Genomic DNA, 20817 nt, shown 5'->3' on the forward strand with positions numbered 1-20817 from the left:
CCTGAGTTATGCAGTTGCCTGACACCTGGAAGGGTTACCAAAATATGATATTTAAGAAGATTAAAATGAAGCATCTACAGCCCTGGGCAGGCTGGGGAAGAACCAGAATAGACATGTTCTTTGATGACAGTATCAATTTGCAAGAATTAGCAATTTTTTAAAAAAAATCAGTGATAACCTTCACTGGAGAGGGTATTTTTTTTAGAAGTTATTTATTCTGTCAACAGTTTTACTATTCACTGTAATCTTTAAAGTGTGGACAAAATCCCTTAAAAGTTCTCCTTGTCACATTGTATTTGAACATTCTTTAACTGATGAATTAAAATTAGACTAGCACTGTTAATAGTTTTAGAAAAAGCAAACTTTAATACCCAATGGAATTTTTAAGTTTTCTAAGAATATTATTTTATTACTATTTATAGATTAGTGTCAGAATCAGGTTTAATATCACTGGCTTATGTCTAGAATTTTGTTGTTATGTGGCAGCAGCAGTACATTGAAATACATAATTAAAACTGCGAATTACAGTAAATATATATATAAATAAAATTAAATAAATTTTTTTGTTCCTTTCTGCCCCTTGTGGCGCATTGGACGACAACCTTTATTAACTTTGCCTCCAACTTTCACCCTGCCCTCAAGTTTACCTGGTCCATTTCTGACACCTCCCTCCCCTTTCTAGATCTTTCTGTCTCTGTCTCTGGAGACAGCTTATCCACTGATGTCTACTATAAGCCTACTGACTCTCACAACTATCTGGACTATTCCTCTTCTCACCCTGTCTCTTGCAAAAACGCCATCCCCTTCTCGCAATTCCTCCGTCTCCGCCGCATCTGCTCTCAGGATGAGGCTTTTCATTCTAGGACGAGGGAGATGTCTTCATTTTTTAAAGAAAGGGGCTTCCCTTCCTCCACTATCAACTCTGCTCTTAAACGCATCTCCCCCATTTCACGTACATCTGCTCTCACTCCATCCTCCCACCACCCCACTAGGAATAGGGTTCCCCTGGTCCTCACCTACCACCCCACCAGCCTCCGGGTCCAACATATTATTCTCCGTAACTTCCGCCACCTCCAATGGGATCCCACCACTAAGCATATCTTTCCCTCCCCGCCTCTCTCTGCATTCCGCAGGGATCGCTCCCTACACAACTCCCTTGTCCATTCGTCCCCCCCATCCCTCCCCACTGATCTCCCTGCTGGCACTTATCCGTGTAAGCGGAACAAGTGCTACACATGCCCTTACACTTCCTCCCTTACCACCATTCAGGGCCCCAAACAGTCCTTCCAGGTGAGGCATCACTTCACCTGTGAGTCGACTGGGGTGATATACTGCGTCCGGTGCTCCCGATGTGGCCTTTTATATATTGGTGAGACCCGACGCAGACTGGGAGACCGCTTTGCTGAACATCTACGCTCTGTCCGCCAGAGAAAGCAGGATCTCCCAGTGGCCACACATTTTAATTCCACATCCCATTCCCATTCTGACATGTCTATCCACGGCCTCCTCTACTGTAAAGATGAAGCCACACTCAGGTTGGAGGAACAACACCTTATATTCCGTCTGGGTAGCCTCCAACCTGATGGCATGAACATTGACTTCTCTAACTTCCGCTAGGCCCCACCTCCCCCTCGTACCCCATCTGTTACTCTTTTTAATGCACACATTCTTTCTCTCACTCTCCTTTTTCTCCCTCTGTCCCTCTGAATATACCTCTTGCCCATCCTCTGGGTCACCCCCCCCGTCTTTCTTCCCGGACCTCCTGTCCCATGATCCTCTCGTATCCCCTTCTGCCTATCACCTGTCCAGCTCTCGGCTCCATCCCTCCCCCGCCTGTCTTCTCCTATCATTTTGGATCTCCCCCTCCCCCTCCAGCTTTCAAATCCCTTACTCACTCTTCCTTCAGTTAGTCCTGACGAAGGGTCTCGGCCTGAAACGTCGACTGCGCCTCTTCCTATAGATGCTGCCTGGCCTGCTGCGTTCACCAGCAACTTTGATGTATGTTGCTTGAATTTCCAGCATCTGCAGAATTCCTGTTGTTTGCGTTTAAATTCACTACTGCGAAGCCTCTTCCGGTGATGCCTACACCGAAGAAGTTTAGATCCTCTCTTCGACGGGAGTTCAGTGAAACCATCTCTCACTGCTCCCCATTTGTGATTTCTTCGGCTCTTCAACTTTTCGACCAGACTTTGACTCAAACTCGCTATCACTGCCATGTATCCTTTCTTGAAACGTGCCTCCGTCGCCAACTTACTCCAGTTGGCTTTAGGATTCGTTTCCAAGCCTCTCAATTTGGACCTTCTGAGGATCCCAGGTACTCACATTTCATTGACTCTGCCTCTCGCCGCTTCTCCCGTCAAGCTCTGAAGGCGACGCTCTCCGCCATGAGGAGGTACTTGGTGTCCCTATCCCAGACCCTTCCACACCTTCGGGACACTTTCTTCGCCGTCTGTAATGGTCCTACCCGCTATTTCATCCTCCGTCGGATCCACGCCTGCAATCGCCGTTTCTTTGACTTTGTCATGTTAGGCAAAGATCGCAAGATCTTCCATCTACGGACTGCAGAGCCTGCCGGCCCCGACGCTAGCAGGCATGAACTTACGGTTGCGGCCCCTGCCGTTGGTCTCGGCGGCTCCAACACCTCAGGACATATTCAAAACCCGGACTCCAGCAACGACCATGGAGACATTCAAAGCGATCGCGCAACCACCAACTGTGACTCCAGCCTTGAACTCCAGGCCGGGTCTTTATGTGCTGCTGTTGTGACTCCCGTCTCCCCTTCCCCCACCACCACTCCGCAGCCCCGTCTTCCTCAGATCCCACCGTCAACTCCTGGGCCCTCAGAGGCTCCATCTTCCTCTCACCCCAACCCTCCCCTCTCCATTGACACCCCCAGCCTCCCCCCTCCCCCCTCTGATCCCAGCTCTCATCCGTGCCGGGTCTTTACCATCCCCTCCGACCTTCAACTGTCGGAGGCAGAACGCTCTGTTCTCAGTAAGGGCCTCACGTTTGTCCCCCTTCGCCCACACCTCAGCGAGTTCCGTGTTCGCCGCGATGCGGAACTTTTCTTCCGCCGTCTCCGTCTCCGAGCCTACTTCTTCGGCAAGGACTCTTCCACCCCCACCGATGACCCCTTCTCCCGTCTTCATCCCTCCTCTTCTTCATGGACACCCCGCTCTGGTCTTCTGCCTGCTCTGGATCTCTTTATTGCCAACTGCCGACGGGACATCAACCGTCTCGACTTCACCGCACCTTGTCCCCATTCCAACCTCACTCCTTCGGAACGCTCTGCTCTCCACTCCCTCCGCACTAATCCTAACATTATTATTAAACCCGCTGATAAGGGGGGTGCTGTTGTAGTCTGGCGTACTGACCTCTACCTTGCCGAGGCACAGCGACAACTCGCGGATACCTCCTCTTATTTACCCCTCGATCGTGACCCCACTAAGGAGCACCAGGCCATTGTCTCCCACACTATCAACGACTTTATCCGCTCAGGGGATCTCCCATCCACTGCTACCAACCTTATAGTTCCCACACCCGGCACTTCCCGTTTCTACCTCCTACCCAAGATCCACAAACCTGCCTGTCCTGGCCGACCTATTGTCTCAGCTTGCTCCTGCCCCACCGAACTCGTTTCTGCATACCTCGACACTGTTTTATCACCCCTTGTTCAATCCCTTCCGACCTATGTTCGTGACACTTCTCACGCTCTTAAACTTTTCGATGATTTTAAGTTCCCTGGCCCCCACCGCTTTATTTTCACCTTGGATGTCCAGTCCCTATATACTTCCATCCCCCATCAGGAAGGTCTCAAAGCTCTACGCTTCTTTTTGGATTCCAGACCTAATCAGTTCCCCTCTACCACCACTCTGCTCCGTCTAGCAGAATTAGTCCTTACTCTTAATAATTTCTCCTTTTGCTCCTCCCATTTCCTCCAAACTAAAGGTGTAGCTATGGGCACCCGTATGGGTCCTAGCTATGCCTGCCTTTTTGTTGGGTTTGTGGAACAATCTATGTTCCGTGCCTATTCTGGTATCTGTCCCCCACTTTTCCTTCGCTACATCGACGACTGCATTGGCGCTGCTTCCTGCACGCATGCAGAACTCGTTGACTTTATTAACTTTGCCTCCAACTTTCACCCTGCCCTCAAGTTTACCTGGTCCATTTCTGACACCTCCCTCCCCTTTCTAGATCTTTCTGTCTCTGTCTCTGGAGACAGCTTATCCACTGATGTCTACTATAAGCCTACTGACTCTCACAACTATCTGGACTATTCCTCTTCTCACCCTGTCTCTTGCAAAAACGCCATCCCCTTCTCGCAATTCCTCCGTCTCCGCCGCATCTGCTCTCAGGATGAGGCTTTTCATTCTAGGACGAGGGAGATGTCTTCATTTTTTAAAGAAAGGGGCTTCCCTTCCTCCACTATCAACTCTGCTCTTAAACGCATCTCCTCCATTTCACGTACATCTGCTCTCACTCCATCCTCCCACCACCCCACTAGGAATAGGGTTCCCCTGGTCCTCACCTACCACCCCACCAGCCTCCGGGTCCAACATATTATTCTCCGTAACTTCCGCCACCTCCAACGGGATCCCACCACTAAGCATATCTTTCCCTCCCCGCCTCTCTCTGCATTCCGCAGGGATCGCTCCCTACACAACTCCCTTGTCCATTCGTCCCCCCCATCCCTCCCCACTGATCTCCCTGCTGGCACTTATCCGTGTAAGCGGAACAAGTGCTACACATGCCCTTACACTTCCTCCCTTACCACCATTCAGGGCCCCAAACAGTCCTTCCAGGTGAGGCATCACTTCACCTGTGAGTCGACTGGGGTGATATACTGCGTCCGGTGCTCCCGATGTGGCCTTTTATATATTGGTGAGACCCGACGCAGACTGGGAGACCGCTTTGCTGAACATCTACGCTCTGTCCGCCAGAGAAAGCAGGATCTCCCAGTGGCCACACATTTTAATTCCACATCCCATTCCCATTCTGACATGTCTATCCACGGCCTCCTCTACTGTAAAGATGAAGCCACACTCAGGTTGGAGGAACAACACCTTATATTCCGTCTGGGTAGCCTCCAACCTGATGGCATGAACATTGACTTCTCTAACTTCCGCTAGGCCCCACCTCCCCCTCGTACCCCATCTGTTACTCTTTTTAATGCACACATTCTTTCTCTCACTCTCCTTTTTCTCCCTCTGTCCCTCTGAATATACCTCTTGCCCATCCTCTGGGTCACCCCCCCCCCCCGTCTTTCTTCCCGGACCTCCTGTCCCATGATCCTCTCGTATCCCCTTCTGCCTATCACCTGTCCAGCTCTCGGCTCTATCCCTCCCCCTCCTGTCTTCTCCTATCATTTTGCATCTCCCCCTCCCCCTCCAGCTTTCAAATCCCTTACTCACTCTTCCTTCAGTTAGTCCTGACGAAGGGTCTCGGCCTGAAACGTCGACTGCGCCTCTTCCTATAGATGCTGCCTGGCCTGCTGCGTTCACCAGCAACTTTGATGTATGTTGCTTGAATTTCCAGCATCTGCAGAATTCCTGTTGTTAACCTTGTTGTTCTTTAGCATTTGTATGTTATTTTACAAGACTTTGAGTAACTAGCTCAACGTTCAAACCAGCACGGATGGAAAGCGTACAAGGAGCCGGTTGGATTCGAACCTGGGACCACTCACCTTGAAGTCCATTGCAGATGCCATTACACCACCAACCACTTCTAAATTAAATAAGTAGCGAGGTGGTGTTCGTGGGTTCAATGTCCATTCAGAACTCTGGTGGCAATGGGGAAGAAATGTGAAACAGAAACATTAAGGTGCCTAAAACTATTGTATCCCGAGGAGTGAAATTCACTTAAGTAGTTTCAAACCCAGCCATAATAGACAATAGACAATAGGTGCAGGAGTAGACCTTTCAGCCTTTCAAGCCAGCACCACCATTCACTGTGATCATGGCTGATCATCCACAATCAGTATCCTTTTCATGCCTTCTCCCCATATCCCTTCACTCCGCTATCTTTAAGAGCTCTGTCTAACTCTTTCTTGAAAGAATCCAGAGAATTGGCCTTCACTGCCTTCTGAGGCAGAGCATTCCACAGAACCACAACCCTCTGTGTGAAAAAGTTTTTCCTCAACTCCGTTCTAAATTGTCTGCCCCTTATTCTTAAACTGTGGCCTCTGGTTCTGGACTCCCCCAACATCAGGAACATGTTCCCTGCCTCTAGTGTGTCCAATCATTTAATAATCTTATATGTTTCAATCAGATCCCCTCTCATCCTTCTAAATTCCAGCGTGTACAACCCCACTCGCTCCAATCTTTCAACATATGACAGTCCCGCCATCCCGGGAATTAACCTCGTGAACCTAATGTGACTATTTCCCTAGAGCTTTTTATACAGATCTACCAGTTAGGGGAGTCCACCCATGGGTTGCCCCCCCCCCCAACCACTTGTCTCCACATCATACTGTGATGAGGTCACGAGTTCTGTATTGATGGTGAATGGTACTTTCTGAACTTCTCAGCTTGATGTTGGTTCTTCGGATTATTCCTAGCATTTAACTCCTTTTCATCTCAGGATGGCACCTTTTGTCAGAATAGTAGGTGGGTAGGTGGATGTGGTCCGAGATAGTATGAGCATTATCTGGTGCTGCTCAGTACACATCTGCATGGCCTGTAATACCTTTCACTAATTAAAGTTTCAGTCTGTCTGGATATTGCACACACATCTGACACTGTGTGCAGATGGAGAATCACTGTTGATTCACTATACATGCATGTACTGGCACTAACTGGTATCGCAAGAAGGTTCGAAAGCAATCTGTTCATCTGAGAAATCAAGAGTATTCCTGTATATTGATATGATCACAACCTCTATTTCTATTGTATCTTATTCTAATATAACTGTCAAATACCTCTAGACAAACAGAACTTTAGCACAGAACATCTCTAATTACTACCTGATTGCACCCATCACGCGGTGCCAAACTGTATAAATGAGAAGGTCCGAGGTTCCGCTCCCAAGTTGTGCTAAATTCAGATGTTTGCAGGTGGATGTATGGTGAGAATACACAGGCTACTCGGTCATGCTTCCCTTCAGATGGCCAGACATTGATTCTTGCTGTAAAGCCACTCTTCGTGTGGCAATCAAATGACGACTGAATCTGGTGTAGCTGGGGTGCCAGCCATAGTTGAGTATTCATTCACTTTTTCATCTTACACGTTAACTATCACCATGAAGGCAAACCAGATCTTGGCATGACTCAAAAAAATGTGGAGAAATTTAACTAATGGCCATCTATTTTACAATTGAGTAAGTCAGGAGGTCACCTCAGCTTCCCAACATTCATCCAGCCCTGTTATTAACGGGTGAGTAGCCCACCTTTACTGAAACACAAATAAGGCTGCTGAACTTTGCAGATTGGAGTTCTAGGTTGCTCCTTTTGGTGCACTGGTTTCCCATTCAAAGATCCCTCAATCCCGAACCCTGCTGATACCCTGCTCTCTCATAACACGTGAGCCGGTATCAGCCCAGACCGAAATTTCCTTCTGGCTGTGGCCACTGGCACAGCTGATAGAGGCAGTCACTCGTTTGGAGCTACTTGCTGAAGTTGAGGAACACTAGAACATAAGAAGCAAAAGTTTGCCCTGATGACAAGTCTCAGCCCTCAACGCCGACTGTTTATTCATTTCCATACATGCTGCCTGACCTGCTGAGTTCCTCCAGCATTTTGCTGCAGAAGTATTTATTTAATATTTCAGTAATATTTGAGTATGTTTGAATATATTATAATTTTGAATGTATTATAAACATATTATTTGATTAAACATTATTTGTTATCTACATAATTCACTGTGGGTTCTATGTACAAAGTACACGAATGTCCCACGTCATTATATCACTGTGTCATAAGTATGTGCCTCACTGAAGTAAAAAAACAAACGTACACATTTTATCTTTTTTTTCTGGTGATTGTTTTTATGTTTCGGAGTTACAAAACATAGCAGTAGGTCATTCAAATCCTCTCACCTGCTCTACAATTCAATAAAGTCATGGCTGTCTTTCTACCTCACTACCAACCTTTTTGTACAAACTCCATATCCCGTGATTCCTGAATATTATCATTCTCTCTCTTGAATACATTTAGAGAATGACCTTTAGAGTTTTCGTGGGGAGCAAACTCCAAATTTCTTCTCATCTCTGATGTGAATGGCCAACCCCTCATTTTGAAACGAGACCCCTGGTTTTAGAGATTTCAGCTACAGAAAATATCTTCCTTGCATAAATCCCTTCAAGCTTCATAAGAATTTTTAAAATATTTTAATGAGATCACCTCTTGATTTTTTAAACTAATATTAATCCAGACCAAATCTCCTTAATCTCTATTTATAGGCGATTTGTTATATAGCAGGAATTAATGTAATGAATCTTTATTGTACTCAGTCTATCACAAATATATGTTTTCTTAAGGACATTATTACTCTTGGTGCTGGCTTAATGAGACCCTATACAACTTTAGTAAGGTATCTTTTTCCTTGTACTTGAACTCTCTTGCAGTTAAGGAATTAGGAAAATAAATAAGGAAAATAACTGTCCTAATGTAGCTGTATGTTACATTCCCGGTTTCTCTGACACTTTTCAGTCTCTATCATTTAAAAAAATGCTATTCTCTATATCAACTTTCTTCAAGGGAATGAATTCATCAACTTGATTGTTGGCCACTTTATCAGTCTGTATCAGAATCAGGTTTAATATCACTGACATATTTGTGAAATTTGTTATTGTGCAGCAGCAGTGCTTTACAATACATAATAATAAAAACTGTAAATTACAGTAAGAATTAAATATATATTTTAAAAGTTAAATAAATAAAGCAAAAAGAGAAAGAAAAAGTAGTAAGATAGTGTTCATGAGTTCAATGTCCATTCAAGAATCTGATGGCACAGAAGAAGAAACTATTCCTGAATTGTTGAGTGTATGGCTTTAAGCTCCTGTACCTCCTCCCTGATGGTAGCAGTGAGAAGAGGGTGATGGGGATCCTTAATGATCAATGCCGCCTTTTTGAGGCATTGCTCCTTGAAGATGTCCTGGATACATTTGAAGCTTCTCTACAACTCCCTTACATCCACCACACAGGGTTACAACGTCATCTAGGACACCAAGGTTAATCCCTGTGGTATCCTGCATGTTACACAGCTTCATACCCAAAGATACCTCTTTATTTATATTCCCTGTTGTCCATATATAAATCATCCTTTGACACACTAGTATGTTATTAATGAACCCAAGTGCCCTGATTTTGTTCAATATTCTCTTGGGTGGAATTCCATTGAAGCCTTTCAGAAACTCAAAATATACTACATCTACTGCTTCCCCATCACCTATTCTGCAAGTTACAAACCGCAAAACGATTTCTCAAATATCTTCTGTTTGTAAGTTTGTTAATTCTGATCAGACATCTTATTATGTTTAATTGTCCTGTTACCACTCGTTAATAGTTACCAACATTTTCTTTATTACTGATACAAGACTAATTACACTGCAGTTCCCTGTTTCCATTCTAGTCAGATGCAGACATATTAGAATCCATTGAACTTTAAAAAATAATCACCAGCATCCATGACTTCCATATATAACTTTTTCAAAACCTTGGGATGAATATTATCATGAAAATTTACTGGATTTCAGTCCCATCAATTTCTCCAAAATCACTTTTTCTTAATGCTAATTTGTTTAAAGTACCCCTACTGTTCCTCTATTAATTTTTTTTCAAGAATTTGGTTTTGTTTTATTCAACAAAATACTTCATTAATTTATCTGCCATTTCTATATTCTCCAATATAATTTCTCCCATCCCAGAATGTAAGGGGTCAAATTGAACCTTTGCTAATCCTTTTCTTATCCCATGTCTGTAGAAACGTTTATGATGTATTATGGTATTACTCGATGGTTTACCTTCATACACATATTCTATACATATCAATTTTGGGAACACAAGAAAATCTGCTGATGCTGGAGTAACCCAGCAGGCCAGACAACATCTATAGAATGGAGTAAACAGTCAACGTTTTGTGCCGAGACTCTTCATTAAGATCCTTTACTCAATTTGTTGATCCTTGTTTGTGGAATTCTGAAATTTGCCCAATCTTCAAGCCGAGTCTCCTATTTTGCAATCCGATAAGCTTTTTTCTTTGACTTAATTAATTGTTAGCTACAGTTGGATCACTTTTCATGTTTTGTTTTAAAGAAAGAAAATAATATATTTCTTTAAACATTTAGCTTTTGCTTGGCCATTGTCACACTTTTCAATTTCTCACTCTACCACAGACAAATCATGCTTCATACATTTGTAGTTTGCTTTGTTTAGACTGTTTGCCCTGCTTTTATTTTCAACTAAGTCACTTTCAATCTTAATACAAAACATATTATGATCACTCTTCCCTAAAGAGACTATTAATTAACCTTATCTTTTTGCACACTATTCACTTGCTGATTCTGCAACAACTGATTTATAAAATAATTTCATATATATTATAATACATATCATACTATATTACTTAAAATAGCTTAGGTGCTGTCCTTTGTTTCTATCCATAGTTCTGGAATTAAATCATTTCATGTGTAATTTTCGTTATTACCATTATCAGTACAACTGAATTTATTCTGGGAATGCAGATCTCAAAGTTCAAAGTAAATTTATTATCAAAGTACATATACAGTATGTCATCATCTACAACCCTGAGATACATTTTCCTGCGGGCATACTCTGTAAATCCAAGAAACACAATAGAATCAATGAAAGACTGCACCCAACAGGACGGGCAAACAACCAATGGTAAAAAGGCAACAAACTCTGCAAACACAAAAGAATAAATAAATAAATAAGATATAGGAGCAGAAGTAGGCCATTTGGCCCATCAAGTCTGCTCTGCCATTCAATTATGGGCTGATCCAATTCTTCCAGTCATCACCAATACCCTACCTTCTCCCCATACCCTTTGATGCCCTGGCTAATCAAGAACCTATCTATCTCTGCCTTAAATGCACCCAATGACTTGGCCTCCACAGCCACTCATGGCAACAAATTCCACAGATTTACCACCCTCTGACTAAAATAATTTCTCAGTATCTGTGTTCTAAATGGACGACCTTCAATCCTGAACTCGTGAAATAAGTAATAAATATCAAGAACATGAGTGAAAAGTGAATCCATAGGTTGTAGGAAAAATTCAGTGTTGGGGTAAATGAAGTTAATCCCTCTGGTGCAAAGCCTGATGGTTGAGGGGTAATAATAACTGTTCCTGAACCTGGTGGTATGGGTCCTGAGGCCTCTATACTATCTACCTGATGGCAGCAGCGAGAAGAGAGCATGACCTGGATGGTGGTGCCCCTGATGATGGACGCTACTTTCCTGTGACGGCACTCCATGTAGATGTGCTCAATAAGACAATGAGATAAAGGAGCAGAATTAGGCCACTTGGCCCATCGAGTCTGCTCCACCATTTCATCATGGCTGATTCAAAGTCCCTCCCAGCCCCAATCTCCTGCTTCCTCCCCTTATCCCTTCATGCCCTGGTCAATCAATAATCTTTAAACCTCTGCCTTAAGTATACATAAAGACTTGGCCACTATAGTTGCCTGTAGTAAAGAATTCCACAGATTTATCACTATCTTGCAAAAGAAATTCCTCCTCATCTCTATTATAAAAGGACACCTCCACTATTTTGAGGTTGTGTCCTCTGGTCTTAGACTCTCCCACCAGTGGTAATGTCCTCTCCACATCCACTCTGTCAAAGTCTTTCACTATTCGATAGGTTTCAATGAGGTCACCCCTCATTCTTCTGAATTCCAGTGAATTCAGGCCCAGAGCCATCAAACACTCTTCATGTGACAAGCCATTCAATCCTGGAATCATTCACAAACTTCTAGGGAAGTAGAGGTGCTACTGTGCTTTCTTCATAATTGCACGTGTGCTGAGCCCAAGACAGATCCTATGAAATGATAATACCAAGAATTTAATGTTGTTCTCCCTCCCCACCTCTGATCTCCCGATAAGGACTGGCTTAGGGACTTCTGGTTTCCTCTAAATGAAGTCAATAATCAGCTCCGTAATCTTCCTGACATTGAGAGAGAGGTTTTTGTTGTGGCACCATTCGGCCTGATTTACCACCACCTTTGATTCGGCCTACGACAGTGCTGTCGTCAGCAAACTTAAATATAGCATTGGAGCTGTGCTTGGTGGCACAGTCGTAAGTGTAAAGCAGGTAGAGCAGGGGGATAGGCACACAGCCGTGTGGTGCGTCTGTGCTGATGGAGATTGTGGGAGAGACACAGAATTGTACAATCAAGCTATTGATGATTCGTTTTGTTACCACACAGGTTGGCCATCTTTCTATGATGTGCTGGATTCTAATGCAGTAACACAAGTAGATGACTTTTCCCATGGAATGCACAGGATTGAGATCAGCTGCAGCTACGTAAGTTTATTAATAACTTACTGGTTACATTTCTACTGCTATTGAATGTTATTACTTAGGAGCTATCTTACTTTTATACCTTTTTAAGTTAGGCTTATTTCGAGGGAAATTTTTTGCCAACAGTTTATGGATATCAAGTTTTATAATACACAACACACAAAATGCTGGAGGAACTCAGCAGGTCAGGCAGCATTCACTCTTCTCTCCTATCAGATTCATTCTTCTCCAGCCCCTGATCTTTCCCACCCAGCTGACTTCACCTATCACATTCCAGCTCGTCTCCTTCCGCTCCCCCCACCTTTTTATTCTAGTGTCTTCCCCCTTCTTTCTCAGTCCTGAAGAAGGGTCTGAGCCCGAAACGTTGACTGTTTATTCATTCCCATAGGTGCTGCCTGACCTGCTGAGTTCCTCTAGCATTGTGTGTGTGTGTGTATTGCTTCAGATTTCCAGCATCTGATGACTTTCTCGTGTTTATAATATGTAAGTTTGCTCCAATTTTCCAGACAACATTTATGCAGGTCAGTAGATCAAAAATGCTGATAATTTATTCTCCGTTATTTCAGTAGTAGAGCCACAGAAAAAAAAATCACAGATTTGGCTTTTGGTTTATGTACAACTGATCTTAGTGAAGTTGTTGATAAGTGAAATCAGATTTGCCTTCAGTACCTCCAGTTTAAAGAAGTTTTTAAAAAAAAGACTGAGCTGATGTCCAGCAATCCATGGTCACAATACATCTGTGAGAACAAGATTCAGCTGGATGGTATTGTCACATTAACCACAAAGCCTTCCTTTTAAAGGTTGCCAATTACTGTTGTGACAGTGTCCACTTGAACTGCACCCGAATGAGGGTTCAATTTTGCAGGATTGAGACAAGATACTACTGTAGAAAATAGATACAAAGAACAAGTATATGCTTCTCAACAATGATGTAAAAGTTTTTAAGTTTGCATCTCCAATTCTCCAGTAAATTATATTAAAATGTAAAAGTTTAATTTATGTTATGGATATATTTAATATAAATGTAACCAATAATCCTTTTTACTCTGGCATCTTCCCCGTTCCTTCCCAGTTTTGAAGAAGGGTCTTGGCCCAAAACGTCGACTGTCTATTCATTTCCATAGATGCTGCCTGACCTGCTGAGTTGCTCTAGCATTTTGTGTGTGTTGCTTTGGATTTCTAGCATCTGCAGACTTTATTGTGTTTATCAAATAACTAGGCTTGATTGGCAATGTCCAAGAATTGTAGCATTTGATTTCAAGTATGTATTAGAATCACAGACCAGAATGTTGAAGTAATACCAGGGAATAGTGGGATCTTTGTATCCATGACAGCAAAAAGGGTGTTTAACCTGATCAGCGAGCTGCTGATGGTCCACACGACTGGCGGGGTCACAGTGGCAGAAAGCAATTCTAACAACAGAGTGTCATTATTTATCAACAATGCACTCTGATCTCAGCTTGTGATGGTTTGACAGACCTCCATGTGTGTACAAAAGCAGAAGTCTTCAGAAAGGTGACTTTTATTGTTTCTAGTGTCCACTGACAAATGCATGTTACCATTTCAAAGGCAACCTTGTTAAAAACATTCCTGCAGAATTAGTTTATAATCTCCGTTATAAAATAATGATACTTTTTGAAATCTTTAGCTAAAGTTAACTACAGCCCGGTTGATTTAATGAAGCATAATTAATATTTCTGAATCTGCATCACTTTATCAAGTTGCTGGAAGAGTACTTTTTAAGCACAGTAAATAGCTGCTATTAAAGGGTGATAGGTTAGATCTGAAGGAATATTGAGATCTTATCTAGGGTTTACTGCCTTGTGATGAATGATGTAGACTATAACAGCAATCTAAAATATCCATTTTGTTACAAGAAAGCAATTACTTTTGCTATTTTATTTCAGTGTGGTGCACATCTGGGACATATCTTTGATGATGGGCCCCGTCCGACTGGTAAACGGTATTGTATAAACTCTGCCTCATTATCCTTTATACCCACGGGCCAGAACTCAACTGATGAAGGCAACGATCCTACCCCATCTGGCAAGACTGAACTTTAGGCTACAGAGGGCTGATGAATGGGGTTATTACCTCACAAGCCTCTGCTCCAGCGACAAACATCTTTGTGCATTTAACGTGCTAAAGTAACAAGTTATTTAAACACACACACACACACAGTAAAGCTCTTCTGCACAAAACAATGAACTTACTTAACGTGGATACGAGTATCCTTGTAAATCTTTTTTTTTCTCCATAGGATATAGATTGTAACGGAGCAAATCGATGTGGTTGGGGTTTACAAACTATGGGAGTTCTACCATGTAGAATAGAAAATCCATTGTATTTTCCCAGAGCAGCATAGCATGGCACAGGGCAGTCAGGAAAAGCAAGGTATTAGCAGTTTCCTCATAATGTAATGTGGAGACTGCCAGGAATGCCTGACAATGAAATGCAGCGGCAAGAGAACAAAAAGTTCAAGCACAGGTCACAATGAGCTGAACAGAGAAAACCAGGACAACTGTGGCATGTTTGAAGCCTATGTATTCTACACCACACTTAAAATTATTTTGATGAAATGGATATTTAAGTTCCACTTTCTCCTTTATCTTTTATCCAAAACTTGTTTGAAAAAAAAAGTACCATTGCCTAATAAAAAAAACTGATACGGGCCGAAGTGTTTTTTGTGTGTGAATCTTGCTGGCTGACCACAGGTCATTTGGTTCACAGCTGGTGTATGTCAAGAGCAGCTCAGTGTACCTGGTCCCATTGCTGACCGTCTGCATTTTGTATATAGTACTTCCAGCACTTTATCTCAAGCAGTCTTCTGAAGCTGGGGTCAGAGCAGTGGAGCATGCTCACATTCCCTGCACACACTCATTCCTGGGAAAATATTTGAGAGGATTGAAATCTCATCAAGAGGAGGCAAACGTTTATAGAAGGATTCAACCTTCACCTTTTCAAACTCTCCACCTTTTACATATGCTTGTGAGTACATAAAATCTATAGATATGCATATGGGAGGATGGGGAGTATTTTGTAATGGAATTCAAGGAGGTTCTGAAGATTTTCATGAAGAATTTGTCATCCAGTAGTTTAATGATTATCCTGGAATGCTGTGATGGATTAGTGACTGAAAAGTAAACTTCTGTAACAACTTATTATTAAGGATCATTAAGTTTCCTAGCTCATCCCTTTAAAAAGTTGAAATACATTCCAATTTTGCTAATTTAAAAAAATGTTGTTCTTCTATACATACCTAGATTGCTTAAATTACAACATTAAGTGGTTCGTAAATGATAATATACTTGATGAATTGAAGAAAGTATCCAAAAATTTGAGAGACCAATTTAAATAAAGCATTTGAGAGCTCCTCTGTCTGTCCACAACATTCTATCTAATATATTCTGATAACCAATACACCCCAGCTTAGAAAAGAAAGAAATTGCTACCCGTATTTTTGTGCAATGCCTGGAGAATATTCTCTTGAGTTATTCATTTGTTCACTGCTTTCCAAATAATGTGTTTCATGTGCAAATTGCCCTTTATATGCCTTTGCTAGTTGCCTTGCACTGGACAAAGACACATGCCCACCATTTGTCAGTGGAACAATGTTTGCAGGTACCTCAGTGTGAAAGAAACATTTCCTGGTCTGCAGCCAGCTCTTCACACGGTTGGCATTGCCAAGGCCCGTCAAGATTACAAGTGCCAGCTTATGAATGAGAAGGGTATCAGTTCAGGAATGTTAGCTGAACAATTTATGCATTTTTTTTTTAAAAAGGTGACTGATGACCAGTTTGCTTTGGTAAAGATTTATTCCCTCTTCCCTCTAAAAGCAGTGAGCTATTGTGCAATTTTACTTAACAACAAAATTTCTAAAGGCTTAAGAATTACAGTTCATATTAATCTTGCCTTACATGCTCCCTCATGAAATGGAAAGATCCATGGGAAAAAAGAAGTTGTCATGCTGCCTTTAGTTTTTGGCAACTCACCATCCCATTAATACAGCAAACCACAGATTAGTTCCCAGGGACTGCAGCTAAAGGCCCCAAATGATAAGGCGCCTGCATCCAACTACAGTAATTGTTGATCATATCTTTGCCACTTTGAATCAGGATCAGGTGTAATATCAGTGGCATATGTCGTGAAATTTGTTGTTTTGTGGCAGCAGTACGTTGCAATACACAACAAATAAATTGCGTTAAGTATGTATGTATATATATAAAATGGGGCCAAAAGGGAGTTCATCGTCCATTCAGAAATCTGATGGTGGAAGGGAGGAAGCTGTTCTTGAAACATAGAGTGTGTGTCATCAGGTTCTTGTACCTCCTCCTTGATGGTAGCAGTGAGAAGAGGGCATGTCCTAGGTTATGGAGGTCCTTAATGATGGATGCCGCCATTTTGAGGTGTTGCCTTCTGAAGAGGGTGTCCTCGATCAAGTCAGGACAAGTCAAGTCACCTTTTATTGTCATTTCACCCATAACTGCTGGTACAGAACACAGTAAAAATGAGACAATGTTTTCCAGGACCATGGTGCTACATGAAACAATACAAAAACTACACTAGACTACAGACCTATCCAGGACTGCAGCTCAGTTCGAGCTGTGTGTTGCAGCACAGTCGTGGGTCAGCAGTGGACTAAGCATACGGCCCTGGGGTGCCCCCGTACTCAGTGTGATGGTGTTGGAGATGCTGCTTCCAATCTGGACTGACTGAGGTCCCCCAGTCAGGAAGTCTAGGATCCAGTTGCAGAGGGAGGTGTTCAGGCCCAGTAGGCTCAGCTTTCCAAACAGTTTCGATGATGGGGAGGCTGGTGCCCATAATGGCTGAGTTTACAACTTTCTGCAGCTTCTTCTGATCCTGTGCAATGGCTCCTCTGTAACAGATGGCAATGGAACCGGTTAGAATGCTCTGTACAGTACACCTGTAGAAATTTTCAAGGGTTTTTGGTGGCATACCATGTCTCTTCAAAATTCTAATGAAATATAGTCGCTGTTGTGCCTTCTTTGTAATTGCCTTAATATGTTAGGCCCAGGATGGATCTTCAGAGCTGTTGCTACTTAGGAACTTGAAACTGCTCACCTTTTCCACTGCTGATCCATTGATGAGGACTGACGTATGTTCCCTCGACTTCCCCTTTCTGAAGTCCATGATCAATTCCTTGGACTTACTGACATTGAGTGCAGGGTTGTTGTTGTGACACCATTCAACAAGCTCCTATTCACCTCCACATCACTACCTAAAATTCTACAAACAATAGTTCTGCCATTGGAAAACTTATAGATGGCAATTGAGCTGTGCCTAGCCACACAGTCGTGAATGCAGAAAGAGTCGAGCAGTAGGCTAAGCACACATCCTTGAGGTGCACCAGGGTTGATTGTCAGCGAAGAAGAGATGTTATTTCTGATCCACACTGACTGTGGTCTCCCAGTGAGGAAGTCAGAGATTCATTTGCAGAGGGAGGTACAGATGCCCAGGCTTTGGAGTTTGTTAATTATTTCAGAGGGTATGATGGTGTTGAACACTGAGCTGTAAGTAACATATATCAGCCAACAGCAACACTGCTGTTGTTCAGGTGATCCAAGGAAAGCCAGTGAGATTGCAAATGAGCCAGTGGCAATAGGCAAATTGCAGCAGCTCCAGGTCCCTGCTTAATCAGGAGTTGACTGTAGCCATGATGAACCTCTCAAAGCATTTCATCACAGTAGATGTGAGTGCCAGTGGGCGACAGTCATTGAGACAGGTCACCTTGCTCTCCTCAGGCACTGATACGATTGTCACACTTCTGAAGCAGGTGGGAACCTCCGACTGGAGCAGTGAAAGGTTGAAGATGTCCTTGAACACTCCCGGCCCATTGGCTGACACAGGTTTTCAGAGCCCTACCAGCATCTCAGCATCTTCAACTGAGCTAGAGCTAAGTTACAATGCAGCCTGATCACCAAAGGATCTGAGTAAGACTGTAGACCATACGAACATAAGGCATAGGGGCAGAATGAGGCCATTCAGCCCATCAGTCTGCTCCACCATTTAATTATGCCTGATTTATTCTTCCTCTCAACCCCATTCTCCACTTTCTCCCTGTAACCTCTGACTCACTTGACTACTCAAGAATCTGTCAACCTCCTCCTTAAATATACCTAATGATTTGACCTCCACAGCTGTCTATGGTATTCACCACCCTCTGGCTAAAGAGATTCCTCCTCTGCACTTTTCCGAAGGGACATCCTTCTATTCTGAGACTGTGCCCTCTGGTCTTATAATCCTGCACTATAGGAAACATTCTCTCCATGTCCACTCTGTTCTAGGCCTTTCAATATTCGATAGTTTTCAATAAGATTCCCCCTTCAATCTTCTAAACTCCAGCAAGTACTGACCCAGTGCTTTCGTACGTTACCCCTTCCATTCCTGAGCTCATTTTCATGAAACTCCTCTGGACTCTCTCCAATGCCAGCACATCTGTTCTTAAATCAGGGGCCCAAAATCACTCACATTACTCCAAATGCAGTCTGACCAATGTGCTTAAAAGCCTCAGTATTAGATCCTTGCATTTCGGTTTTAATCCTCTACAAATGAATGCAGACATTGCAATTCTCTTCCTTACCTTTGACCCAGGGAACCCTGCACGAGGACTCCCAAGTCCCTTTGCACCTCGGATTTCTGAATTTTCTCCCCATTCAAAAAATACAAGTGTGCTGCAGTCTGCACAACTTAGTCTTACAAAGAAGCATTGTCACAAAGATCTGGAGAAGTGTCCTGCGAGAGTGGTGCAGACTGAAGTGAAAGGGAAAGAAATGCTTGCTGTACTGAGCTGCCTGCAAATCTGGGAGTCCGGGTCACATCTGCTCCCACCCCATCCTCCCACCACCCCACCAGGGATAGGGTTCCCCTTGTCCTCACCTACCACCCCACCAGCCTCCGGGTCTAACATATAATTCTCCGTAACTTCCGCCACCTCCAATGGATCCCACCACTAAGCACATCTTTCCCTCGCCCCCCCCCCGGCTTTCCGCAGGGATCGCTCCCTACGCGACTCCCTTGTCTATTCGTCCCCCCCAATCCCTTCCCACCGATCTCCCTCCCGGCACTTATCCTTGTAAGCGGAACAAGTGCTACACATGCCCTTACACTTTCTCCCTCACCACCGCTCAGGGCCCCAGAGAGTCCATCCAGGTGAGGTGACACTTCACCTGTGAGTCGGCTGGAGTGATATACTGCGTCCGGTGCTCCCAATGCGGCCTTCTATATATTGGCGGGACCCAACGCAGACTGGGAGACCGTTTCACTGAACACCTACGCTCTGTCCGCCAGAGAAAGCAGGATCTCCCAGTGGCCACACATTTTAATTCCACGTCCCATTCCCATTCTGCTATGTCTATCCACGGCCTCCTCTACTGTCAAGATGAAGCCACACTCAGGTTGGAGGAACAACACCTTATATTCCGTCTGGGTAGCCTCCAACCTGATGGCATGAACATTGACTTCTTTAACTTCCGTTAATGCCCCACCTCCCCTTCATATCCCATCTGTTATTTAGCTACTTTATTATATTTTTCTCTCTCTTTTTCTCCCTCTGTCCCTCTCGTTATACTCCTTGCCCATCCTCTGGGTCCCCCCCTCCCCCTTTCTTTCTCCCTAGGCCTCCCGTCCCATGATCCTCTCATATCCCTTTTGCCAATCACCTTTCCAGCTCTTAGCTCCATCCCTCCCCCTCCTGTCTTCTCCTATCATTTTGGATCTCCCCGTCCCCCTCCCCCTTTCAAATCTCTTACTATCTCTTCTCTCAGTTAGTCCTGACGAAGGGTCTCAGCCCGAAACGTCGACTGTACCTCTTCCTATAGATGCTGCCTGGCCTGCTGCGTTCACCAGCATTTTGTGTGTGTTGCTTGAAATTCCAGCATCTGCAGATTTCCTCGTGTTTGCGTTGTTTTGCTGCTGCTGTTTTGTTTTATTTTGTTTTGTTGTTATTGTTGCTGTTTGTGTTGTGCTGAACATTGTGCACATGCTATGTTCTCATCAGAATGTTTGGTCACACTTGTGCGCCGCCTCCAGCATGTCCTTAGGTGTGTTGGTTAGCAAGTCATAGAATCGTGCACTACAGCACAGAAAGAGGCCCTTTGGCCCATCTAGCCTATGCTAAACTATTGTTCTTCCTAGTCCCATCAACCTACACCTGGATCATAGACCTCCCCAGACACCTTACATCCATGTATATACAGTATCTACACTTGTTTTAAGTGATGACATCAAAGCTGCATGAACCGGTTGTTAACACAAATGATGCATTTCACTGTCTGTTTTGATGTACCTGTGATAAATAAATTTGAATCTCAATCATACAATT

General features: G+C 43.6%; 1 protein-coding gene across 2 annotated transcripts in view; it reads left to right on the top strand.

The window, feature by feature from the left end:
• The window catches only part of msrb3 (methionine sulfoxide reductase B3), a 119569-nt gene extending 104422 nt beyond the window's left edge, over positions 1 to 15147 (top strand). For both annotated transcript variants that reach the window (XM_063059611.1, XM_063059612.1), the window contains 2 exons: positions 12382 to 12479; positions 14384 to 15147. In XM_063059611.1, the coding sequence (XP_062915681.1) occupies positions 12382 to 12479; positions 14384 to 14539 (254 nt within the window). In that variant the 3' untranslated portion in view covers positions 14540 to 15147. The remainder of the gene's footprint in view (positions 1 to 12381; positions 12480 to 14383) is intronic.
• Positions 15148 to 20817: the final 5670 nt, after the last annotated feature.

This window comes from Mobula hypostoma, chromosome 9 (assembly GCF_963921235.1).
Source record: "Mobula hypostoma chromosome 9, sMobHyp1.1, whole genome shotgun sequence".
Lineage (NCBI taxonomy): Eukaryota > Metazoa > Chordata > Chondrichthyes > Myliobatiformes > Myliobatidae > Mobula > Mobula hypostoma.